Raw genomic sequence first — 12642 nt, 5'->3', positions numbered from 1 at the left:
TGTGTGCAACATGAATCAGGTGGTCATTGAACATTCAGGTCAGTCAGTAATTCGGTCAGTAATTTTCATTCCTGTGTTTAGACTCCGGGTCGGCTGGGAACTTCATTAGCACCCAGATCCTCCAAGAATTAAATGTTCATCAGAAGAGATGCCCAGTCGACCTGAGAATACACACCATTCAAGGGAAGCCGTTGGGTAGAGGTCGTGTCCGCCATTACTCCCCCACACTAACTGTCTGTGTTGGCAACCTGCATAAGGAGGACATCACATTCATGGTGCTGGAGGAGTCAACTGCAGACATCATCCTGGGACACCCCTGGTTAAACGCACACCTGTCGCACATCAAATGGACAACCGGTGAGATTCTCAAATGGAGTGATGAATGCTTTGAGAAGTGTATTACTTGTCCAAAGAAGCCCCAACCTAGAATTCCTCCAGCTTCAAACCACCTTCCTTTTCTGTCCACATATGTGGAAAGCCCTGAAACTAATGTGAGAGTGGACATCCCACCAGCGTACTGGGCGTTCCAGGATGTTTTCAGCAAGCGGTTGGCTACACGTTTACCACCTCATCGGCCATGGGACTGTGCCATCGACCTCCTGCCTGAAGCGACCCTCCCAAAGGCTCGTATCTACCCACTGTCCATCCCGGAACAGAAGGCCATGGAGGAATACGTTCATGAAGCCCTGCGCCAGCGATTTATTCATCCATCTACGTCCCCTGCCGCTTCAAATTTCTTCTTCGTGGCCAAGAAGGATGGAGGCTTGAGGCAATGCATTGACTACCGTCATCTGAACTCTCAAACAGTAAAATTCAGTTATCCCCTTCCTCTGGTCCCAGCAGCTTTGGAACAGCTGCGGGGCGCTTGCATCTTCTCCAAGCTTAATCTTCGTAGCGCCTATCATCTCATCCTTCATAACCCCATTGGTACACTATGGATACTGAGTTATGCAGTATGGCCTGTCCAACTCTACGTCCGTCTTCCAGAATTACATGAATGAGATCTTCCGTGACTACCTGAATCGCTTTGTCATCATCTACATAGACGATATCCTGATATACTCCTGTGATATGAGAGAACATGAGAGACATGTAATCCAAGTTCTTCAAAAGCTCAGAGAACATCAGCTGTTTCTGAAGTTAGAAAAATGTGAATTCCATACCACCACCGTCCAATTCCTAGGCTACATCATCGACCAGCATGGCATCAAGATGGACCAGAGAAAGGTGGAAACCATTCTGCAGTGGCCTTTACCCAACACTGTGAAATAATTTCAGTGCTTCTTGGGCTTTTCCAACTTCTACAGACGCTTCATTAATAGGTACAGTATTCTCAGTGCACCCCTTACATCTATGCTCAAGAACCGGCCCAAGTCTATATCCTGGACAACACCTGCCCGAGAACCATTCTCCCAACTACAACATGCCTTCCTATCCGCTCCGATCCTGGTCCATCCCAATCCAGATCTGCTGTTCATGGTGGTGTTTGACGCCTCGGCAACCAGGGTCGGAGTGGTACTCCCTCAGCGGCAGGGTGACCCCCCCACGGCTCCATCCATGTGCCTTCTACTCCAAGATGTTATCCCTGGCGGAGCAGAATTACAACGTGGGAAATCGTGAGCTCCTAGCCATTAAATTAGCTCTAGAAGAATGGAGACACTGGCTGGATGGAGCCAAGCATCAATTCAAGGTCATTACTGATCATCACAACCTTGAGTACCTCAGAGAAGCCAAACGCTTGAATCATCGCCAGGCCCGATGGGCTCTCTTCTTCGCCCGATTCAACTTCAAAGTCACTTAAAGATCGGATGACAAGAACTGTAGAACTTGCAGCAATTTTGTAGTCCAAAACAATTTTCCTCTCGAGGACAATAAAGTATACTACTACTATTACCAAGCTGATCCTGAACCATCAGTTCCTGAAACCATTCTCCCTCCAGCCATGCTTATCAGTCCGATCCAGTGGACCATCAACCAACAGATCATCAATGAGAATCAACAAGACCCTGCTCCACCGGGAGGTCCAGAGGGGCATCTCTATGTTCCTCCAACTCATCGTCAGCCCCTCTTGGACTTAGCTCATACATCACCGGGCTCTGGACACCCAGGCAGAAGAAGGACCCTCTCGCTCCTGAAACAACGCTACTGGTGGCCTTCCATGTCTCGGGGGCGTCTCTCGATATGTACAGGGATGCTCAGTCTGTGCCGTTGCTGACACCCCTAGGAAGCTACCAGAAGGGAAATTCATGCCTTTGCCCATCCCCGCGTGACCCTGGACGCACATTGGAGTGGACTTTATGACTGATCATTCCCCATCCCAAGTATACACTTGCGTCCTGGCTGTGGTCGCTTGATTCTCTAAATCCTGCAAACTCATCCCCCTCAAAGGTCTGCCTACTGCTTTAGAGACGGCAGAGGCACCCTTTCATCAAGTTTTCCACCACATCGGACTCCCAGAAGACATTGTCTCAGATAGAGGTCCCCAATTAATCTCACGCATCTGGACAGCTTTCTTCCGTCTCCTAGGGGTGTCCATCAGTCTCTCCTCTGGATATCATCCTCAAGCCAATGGCCAGACTGAACGTAAGATCCAGGAAGTCAGGAGATTCCTGAGAGTGTATTGCCACCAGAACCAGGACAGCTGGAGCCAATACCTATCCTGGGCAGAATACGCACAGAATTCACTCCGTCAAACCACCACTGGGCTCATCCCGTTCCAATGTGTTTTGGGCTATCAACCACCTCTCTTCCCCTGGTCGAATGTGCTTTCCGAGGTTCCAGCTGTCAACGACTGGTGCCAGCAAAGCGAGAGGGTCTGGGAATCGGCTCACTTGCATCTCCAGCAGGCAGTCCAGAGACACAAGACATATATATATATAGTACAGACCAAAAGTTTGGACACACCTTCTCATTCAAAGAGTTTTCTTTATTTTCATGACTATGAAAATTGTAGAGTCACACTGAAGGCATCAAGGACTATTTGACCAAGATGACCTGGCCTCCACAGTCACCGGACCTGAACCCAATCGAGATGGTTTAGGGGTGAGCTGGACCGCAGACTGAAGGCAAAAAAGCCAACAAGTGCTAAGCATCTATCGGGAACTCCTTCAAGACTGTTGGAAGACCATTTCAGGTGACTACCTCTTGAAGCTCATCAAGAGAATGCCAAGAGTGTGCAAAGCAGTAATCAAAGCAAAAGGTGGCTACTTTGAAGAACCTAGAATATGACATATTTTCAGTTGTTTCACACTTTTTTGTTATGTATATAATTCCATATATAATTCCACATGTGTTAATTCATAGTTTTGATGCTTTCAATGTGATTCTACAATTTCCATAGCCATGAAAATAAAGAAAACTCTTTGAATGAGAAGGTGTATCCAAACTTTTGGTCTGTACTGTATGTATGTATGTATATATATATATATATATATATATATATATATATATATATATATATATATATATATATATATATATATATATATATATATATATATATATATATATATATATATATATATATATAATTTTGATATAGAGAACATTACAAGTAACATTCAAACAACTCAAGCTACAATTTATTTATTTATTTTTAACCTGTGGCTACATAATTGCTACAATTAAAAGTAACTCAAAATAAAACTGCTCCAGTAAAGTACAGATACTTAAAAAAATACTTAAGTACAGTAACAAAGTAAAGTTTCTCCATTACTGTCAACCACTGTATTAGAGTGAATGTGTCCTGGTTGTGGGTACTCTCATATGACCTGAATGCTGCTGAAAATGATGAATTACAATTTCTTAAATTAAAAATGAAGTCACTATTGGAGTTATTTTTTGTACATTTATTTTTAATTCAACAAAACGTTACATCATGCATAATCATGACTAATCATGGTTTACATTTTCAAGAGTAGCATATCCCTATTAATTGTAATATGTATTTTATATAGTTAGTGTTATATTGCATGCTTAATATTGTAAATAAACCAGTAAATTCAATAGACATCTTACCTTTGGGGATTTAAGTCTAATTATCCTAACTTTAAGAGGTTATTTCTGATGATTTTAAAGAACAATGGATCTCATTCAATAATGGTGCATACACACAAATCTGCCTATGAATGATTTCAGGGGCAAAACATGTTTCATCAATAGCATTAAAAGCAAAATTGATTCTAAATGTATGGAAAATGGAAAACAAATATGCATATGTGCAGCTGACTAATAAGAGGCCTGTAACCTAGGTCTGTTTTTAAAGGTGTTTATTGTATTCGAATTGGTTTTGAGAATGGTAGCATTGCTCAAAGATCTTTCTATGCATCTCTCAGATGACAATTTGTCCTTTCTGAGATTGACGAAAGGCCATAGAGAGTTTTGTGAAAAGCCCTTATATGCTGCTAGTTGGCACACAGTTGCTTATTTAAAATAGTTGAAATCCTTTAACATTGAAATGAGGTTGAGAACAAATTAATGCGCAGATGCGGACTGGTAATGTAAAGAAATTAATTTCTCTTCTGCTTATAAATAAAAATAATCCACGCTATTATTAGTGAATGAGACACATTCTTTTCAGGATTTATTCAAAAGTTTTGTCTTTAATACAAAAGTAAGAAAAAATAAGACGATAATAGCAGTTAAGAATTTTGCTTTAGAATGTTACATGAGTTTGGGGCCAGAAATAGTAAAGGTTATTTTATTTATTTATAATTTTTTTCCCATGGCAAAGCACTTATGTTTCTTGTAACAGAGGGTATCTCCTCCAATCACTGTCACCCCAGCCCACATGAAGGCTCACCACAGGAGGGGCGTAAAAACAAAATGCAGCTGACAGCGATTGACGAGGCGCACTTGATGCTTATTGTGCCCTGTCACCGCTGCCATAAATCCAGCCTCACGTCTTTTATGTGCTGAGCCAGCCTCCCCTTGTGCATCACAAACTGTCCTTGAGGTCAAGGTACGATGCCACATGAGGGGCCACCAGTAAGCCGTTGGTCCCCTGGTCCAGCCAAGCGGGAACTGTCTCCTTTTAAGGGACCTTTTCTTTAAAATTCCTACAGAAAAATGTCAAGGGCAGAACTTTAAAGGCCTTGAAAAAAAAAATAGCAAGATATCAGTGGGACTCCTAGCTCACTTCTTGCCTTAGGTGACAGCATCCTTTGACTTTTTCGAAAATATAATATATATATATATATATATATATATATATATATATAAAGGTTAGTCAAAAAGCAGGGAAATTTCTGACATTATTTACTTACACTCAGTGGTGCCCCTCTATGTTTCTTTTAAATTAAATAGATCAAAACTGACATAAAGTATACAGTATTTAAACAAAACATTTTAGTCATAAAAGAATCCTATCGGATTTTCGACAAAAAATTTTAAGCTACATAATGAAGATAGTTAACTGTTTTTAACATTTATAATGTTTCTTGATCATACTTAGAATGATTTCTGAAGGATCATGTGACACTGAATACTGAAGCAATGACTGCTGAAATTTTAGCTTTGTCTATGCATATTTAAGCATTGCCCACCAGACCACATCTCAACTCAACTCAACTTTATTTATAAAGCACTTTCAACACCACAAGTGGAACCAAAGTGCTGTACAGAAAGTATAAAAGAGAAACATAAAAAAAACAGACATATGACATACACACTTACAAAGCATTGTCAAAAGTTAAAGAAAACAAATAAGTTTTAAGCGCACTCTGAAAAACACCCAATAAAGGACAAGTTTTTACAGACAGAGGAAGGTCATTCCAAAGCTTAGGAGCTGCAACAGAAAACGCCCGATCACCTTTACATTTTAAAAGGGTTCGTGGAACCACAAGAAGCAACTGATCATTCGAGCGCAGAGATCTGCTGGATTGACAGTGGCTGATTAAATCAGTAACATACTCAGGGGCTAGACCATGCAGAGGTCTCCAACTATTATTAATTTAATGAGAGGCTCAACAGAACTCAGAGAACAATGAATTAAACCTATGGCAAATTAAGAGAGAATAGAAATTATGTGTGGAAATTAAACACAAAGTTTTTATTCTTATCAATAACTTAGAGAAGATTCTTTCTTCTGTTGATACACAGATGGCCTGGAAACTACTTATTACCCCACCCACAGAAACATTAACATGAGTGAAAAGAAAGAGCAGCAGAAGTGTGTAGTTTCTCCAAGGTCTGTCTTAATCCAATCTTTGCCTGGTTTTCAGGGCCCCCTGATTAATCTGGCACCAAATTAAGATGCTGATCTTTGCACAAGCCATGGTCATTGGAGAAGCAATAATGTTTAATAAACATGCCATAGGCCTGCCTCTTTGAGACGAATTAGATTTGTTAAAAATGGTACTCTCTTGACAAATTAATGTTCACACAGTCTGTATCCAAACTGATGAATTCCTGACATTAAAATATACTGTATTTATCAAGATCTGTTTATGTAAAATGCAAAAATAATTTCCATAATTATATTACAATAAATGTGATATTTATAATACAATGATACATATAAAATAAATAAAATACAATGTTTTTGGAAAAACATTCTTATGTTCACCAAGGCTACAATTATTTAATACAGTTAATACAGTTACAACAGGGGTGTCAAACTCAAAGAGTTTTCTTTCCAACCCTACTCCAACACACCCCGTAGTTTTCAAATAAGCCAAAAGGACTTGATTAGCTGGATCAGGTGTGTTTAATTAGGGTTGAATCTAAACTCCAGGTATTACAAAATACAGTTACAAACAGTGTTCCTGTGAAAATGTTTACAGTCTAAAACTGTTTTCTATTTTAACATATAACATTTATTTATTTTAGAAGAATGTCAAAACTGTGAATATTCTGTGAGCGGGAAAATTTGGACCACATGCTTGATAAGATAACATATGATTTATGATACCCCGAGCAAAGACAATATCTAATTGGTCAAGACAACATTTGAGGTGTGGCCAAAAGGCCAGTTTAAATACTCAGGGCACCATCAAATTCTGCTTTTAGCCTTCTTCTTAGCTTTTGCTTTTAGTCATACTTTTAGTCATCGCTTATAGCGTTCTTTGAGCACGGTTCCAGTGTGCGTCTGCCTGCACACCTGCTGCTACTTAGCCACGATGAGAAGAAACACCAGCTAGTCTCGTCAAACTTTACTTCTTTTTCTTTTCCATTTGAGAGTTCCGTGTTCTTAGTTAAGTTTTGTAACGTCGTGTCTCTGAGTCTGACCTTGAGTGCCCGTTCAAATTCAACCAGCCCAAAACTCTGCATCATCAGCCAACGCCCAACCACGGGCTTCCCAAGATGTCACTTCAACGACTACTGAACTTCCAACCAATCAGCGACATCGATAAACCCCCTTTTCAACACCAACAAAGGGAGCCTCCGTTACACAGGCAACGCAAGTACCTCCAGACTCTGATCTATACTGGTGTATCTAATATAATTTTAACCTCATTGAGGAACTCAATGCGAGGGTTAATTAAGTGATTGATGGTTGTTCATGTCTATACAATTTCACGTATTGCTGTAAACTTGGGATTCCACATTTCCATTCTCTTAAACTCATCCTTTCCTAACTTTCTATCTTCCTGTAACTAGTGTGAATGTGTGAGTGTGTGCGCTTATGTGTTAGATTAGTTTATATGTCTTAGATTTATCTAATAAAGACTTATTCATATTGAAAAGAGAAGTATCTTGTGTTTTCTGCTTACAAGTTAATGTCTTAAACTGCCGATCTTGTTACTGTGCTAATTGATAGTGTTTTCACTATACTTTGGATATTAATATCCAGTGCAGATTTGATATTAAACGGCTCGTTCAGTGAATCACAGGGCGCCTCAGTGATCAGCCGTGAAAAATTTATTCTGTTCAAATTCCATTTAAAATCTTAAATGATTCCCTTTGAGCTAAATTGACCCTTACAGTTGCATCATGGGATATCACACAACCTTCAGTTTAAAGCACCACAAAAGTCATGCATATAAACCATAAGTATATTTAGCAAAGCTGTGCTATACTGTGATCATTACCAACAAGACTGTTCCTTCTCCTCTAGATAATTCCATTAGTGAAAATGAGACTAAAAATGACCGAAGGATTCTGGATTAAAAAAAAATCCCGGGATAAACCTCTAGAGTTAGCTATGCCTTTTTTAACTCAGATGGGTCAAAAAGTCAACTGTGATTGCTTATTATTGCACAAATGTGACCCTACATTATGATTTAGGACCACCCCCAAAGGAAGCATAGTCAACTGCACATGACATTAAACTATTCAAATGAGGCACTTGACTTTCACATTTATGGTTGCCTGATAATTAAAGGTGAATGACCCACTGAGCCATCTTCAAACAAACAGTGAACAACCACATCACAGAACATCATAGGTTTCATCTGAAAATGACCAGCAGCTAGCGAGGTAATGTGTTCTGGATGAAATTCCGTATCTTTATATAAAACAAATTCAATAAATATGCTAATAGCTTTTGTGTAGGTGAATGCACTCCACTTTTCTTTAAACTGAAGAGAAAACAGGAAATGGCTTGCACTGCATTTTTGTACTGTTTGCTACTGCTGCCTTCCTGAACCTAGGGGGATACTGTTTGTTTGTTTATATGAATTGTTGGAAATTAAAAGTTAATCAAGTGAAATAACTGAATGCTGTTGAGAGGCAGAGCAAGTGAGGGAAGGTACATATGTGACATGGTTTTTCATTACTTTGCAAAAGCAGCGGTATCTATTAACAATGTCTTCCCAAAATTTGTACAACTATATAAAAATATGGTGATATAGAAATTGCATTATATAGTACTGTATTCTTGACTAAATAAATGTACACTTTAGGGAGCATAAGAGACTAATTTCAAAAATATCTGACAAATTTTGCTGACCCCAAACTTTTGAACGGTACTGAAATATTATCAAATTAAATTAGACATCATTAAAACAAACTTTGAATGCCTGTTAATTGCTTTGTGTGTCTTTAAGCATAGATAGATAGATTTGTTTCTGCTTTAAGCAGGAGGAGGAGCATCTCAATGGATCAAATGATAGATAAGTTAACATGTATAACAGTAAGCAGGCGGTTTTAATGTACAACACATATGTAGAATTATTTCTGTAATCACATTTCAGGGCTGTGAAGAGACTTCTTCTGTACTGAAAGAGACTTTCTCTAAGCTTTCTTCTTATTTTATTTTCTACTTGTTTAATTACTCCAATTGGTATGTAATTGCTTTTTAGGAAAGGAATCATGAGCTGCTTTTTAATGACTTAGCATAACAAAAGCACAATCTATGGAATTACTTAAGTGTTCAGTTGTTATTGCATTTCAGCATAAAGAAAATGCTAATTACATTTGTTCTGATATTAGCTTTCTTTCTAACTATCATTGTCATTCCTAGTGTCTACAACTGTACCACTTGTACTATGGCTGCACAAGATGAGAAAACTCAAGAAAAAAGAAGAGTCTCAGGGTCAAGAAAAAGTCAGTTTCCTCCTCCTCTACTGCAGAATGCAGGTTAAGGTGTTTATATACACAGAGAAATCGGGATAATGGGCACCTGTGTCGATTGGTTTATTCTTAAGTGATTTATGACCATACATCGATAAAGGGAAGCAGTTCAAAATGTTCACATGCAGCTTATTAAGCATAACCAGTGCATGTAAACACACTCAATAAAGCCTACGGCCAGTCTGTTCCACAAAGAAATAAAAGCCTGTGCTAACAGAAAGAAAACAAGATGGCAAAAAATATTGAATCCAAGATTTGGTGATAATATACTGTAGCATATTGAGATATTTACAAGCAATTTTTATTTATTTATTTATTTATTTATTTTTTTACGAAATTGGGTATTTTCAGAACAGCACGAGCGTCAATCAAATCTGGAAAAAAAAAAGATCTATACATAATCCATATAATAATAATAATTTGATGTTGAGTTGCTACATAAATGGTCAAAAAAGTATTTGAAAGCACCTTTGAAGGACCTTATGTACATAACCACAAGTTACTATGACCAAATGTTGTCACCACAGACACTTTTCTTGCCACTTGTGTGCTCACAGCTTGTGAGGAACTTCTGAAAATTCCACCTAAGAGCTCATAAATTCAAATGTGCCCTCTTTTCATCTCCACCTGTCAAGTATCAGTGCTGGCTGAGAGGAGCCAGATTTTGCACAGTGAAAAATACGTAGCCAGGTGCTGAAAAGAAAAAAGAAAGGTAAAAAAAAAAAAAAAGGTTTTTCATACCATCTCTAAAAATCTCCAGTCCAGTGAAATATAATAATTAAAATAAAGAATTGCCAAAGTGTGTGAAGGTGAAATAGAATGCTGTCTTTGTCTTCCATATGGGCACAGTTTTGTGTAATACCCTCCTGGGATTCATTATGTAAATTCATTATGAGTGGGAGGGAAAGTGTCAGTGAAGACCCAACTGCCATGCTCCAACTTCTCTGCGGTGACCTCATTTCCTCCCGTCTGCAGGTGTATGGTTGGAAACACATGTTGAATGTCCTGACAATTAAATCACCAAGAAAAACACATCCAGACTTTCCACTCCTGTGTAACCTGTAAATCTGCATTACGTACCATTACTAACACCTGTATGCGGTTTAAAAGTTAATGTAATTTTCCTTGCACAAGCTGAAAAAACATCAAAGGTGAAAAACTAAATAGAACGAAGACATTTGAAAAACATTTACTCTATGACTGCAGTGAAGTAAACTGCAACTACAAAGTCTGCAAACTGAGCAAGAGTGGAATGAAAAAAGGATTTATTGCCCCAGGCACTCGTTGCTTAATTAGCTGTATCTAAAAACAAACAAATGGAGGAGGAGAACAATGAACATAATGTCTCTTAATGCTTCCTAACACCCAATGATAACTTTCTGTGATACATCACTTCAGGCTCTGAGCACCTCCTTCTTTATCTGCAATACATCAAGTCAAAACTTTAATCTTTCTGCCCACGGAAATAGACCAATATCTTTCCTTGCACTGGAAGGTGAATGGTTCTTCTGTCAGAGAAAGATGTTTGGAGGTTAGCCTTTCCTTTAGGGCAGATAAACCTGAAAAGTGAGGATTGGCTCATAAGGAATGAGCTAATATAGTGGCAAAGTGCAATATCGTTTTTATATACCAATGTAGACAGATACTAAAAAACAAACAAAAAAACTAAAATTTACTGGTCTTTTGAGACTAGGGTATTTTTTATTTATTTTGGAAACTTGTTTTTCAGTTAAAATAATATGAGAAATACATCTTGTAATGTATTTTATTTTTATTAAATTTTGTAAATCTTTTAATTTTAAATTTGTCAATATGTACTATTAATAAATTATGAAAGCTTGTTTCTACAGGATAAAAAAGGTGACTTTTTATCTCACAATTCTGACTTTTTCAACATATAATCCCAGAATTGTGACATTTAAACACAAATATGTGAGATGAAGAACTGCAAGAGATGAAGAGCAGCAAGAAAAAAAACTCTGAATTGTAAAAAAAAATCTACTTTTTAAAATTATTATCATTATTCCATGGCAAAAACCGGCTCCTTATATAAATAAATAAATAAATAAGTTAATAAATAACTTTTGGATACAAATGTCTATTCAAACCGAACAGCATGTACATGAGTCACATTTCTCAGGCACTTCAAAATTAATTATTATTCTTCCACCAGTCTCTCAAGTCTAGAAAAATGTGTTGTTGCTCCAACCCTGCAGGAAATCCCCTGCAATCCACCTGACATTATAATCTGATGTTGTTTATATGGGTCACTGGCCTGTTTTCAGATAGGCTCTGGATCAAAGGGCAGGATCAGATGCTCCTGGCACTGCCCAGCTCGGTGCCATACTCTTCCAGTTTACCAAAGGTCGCACTCCTTTGCCAGCCTGAGGTGTGCCGCCTCTACTAACAGGCATCCACCCAGTGCCAACTGCTGAGTCAGTATTGTCATATCACAGAGTCCAGGTGGATCCACCTGCTTGTTTTTGTGGCTTGGATGATTGTGAACAAGAGTTGATTGTGTCCAACATCACACCTGCGGCGTCATACACCTGCTTGCCTTCCATTAATGTAAAGCCAATTTGTGTAAAGATATGCAGCATTAGGCTATCATTATAAATGCTGTTTTTGTCCTAACAGTGAGCTTATTGATATTGACAGATCGAAATAAACATCTGCATAGCTAATATCTTGCAAAGACATTATAATTGATTGTACTCACCTCGACAGTGGACTCCTTCGTCGAAACCATCCTCACAGTCTTTTGCCCCATTACAGAGCTTGTTGAAGTGAATGCACTTTCTTGTCCCGATACACTGTATGTGATTAAGAGGACATCTGACTATCACCTCCACCTTACCTAAAGAACAGGAAAGAATAATGGTTTACCTGTCTGGTGTTAATTTTGCAAAAACATATCATCCACATAGTTTCACTATATTGTCAGCAATAACTGCTAAGACAGTTTTATGCAAATCTATGTGGTTCAGACAACTGTCACTTCCTTTAATTCGCTAAGCTTTGAGGGATGCTAATGAAAATGGAAAACAATCCAGCTGATTGAATTTAGCTTAATGCACTGCCAGCCCCAGAGCGATTTCATTTTTGCAACAAAAACTTTCCTTCAGCACC

The 12642-nt window shown here is 38.4% G+C and overlaps 1 protein-coding gene across 1 annotated transcript in view; it reads right to left on the bottom strand.

The window, feature by feature from the left end:
• LOC132153280 (low-density lipoprotein receptor-related protein 1B-like) overlaps positions 1 to 12642 on the bottom strand; it is a 228918-nt gene that overhangs the window by 163325 nt on the left and 52951 nt on the right. Inside the window, exon 3 of the mRNA XM_059562662.1 lies at positions 12233 to 12370. Coding sequence (XP_059418645.1) covers positions 12233 to 12370 — 138 coding nt within the window. The remainder of the gene's footprint in view (positions 1 to 12232; positions 12371 to 12642) is intronic.

The sequence above is a fragment of the Carassius carassius genome, chromosome 11 (assembly GCF_963082965.1).
Source record: "Carassius carassius chromosome 11, fCarCar2.1, whole genome shotgun sequence".
Taxonomy (NCBI): domain Eukaryota; kingdom Metazoa; phylum Chordata; class Actinopteri; order Cypriniformes; family Cyprinidae; genus Carassius; species Carassius carassius.
The sequence above is the reverse complement of the archived record's forward strand: the minus strand, read 5'-3'. Positions and strand labels throughout refer to the sequence as shown.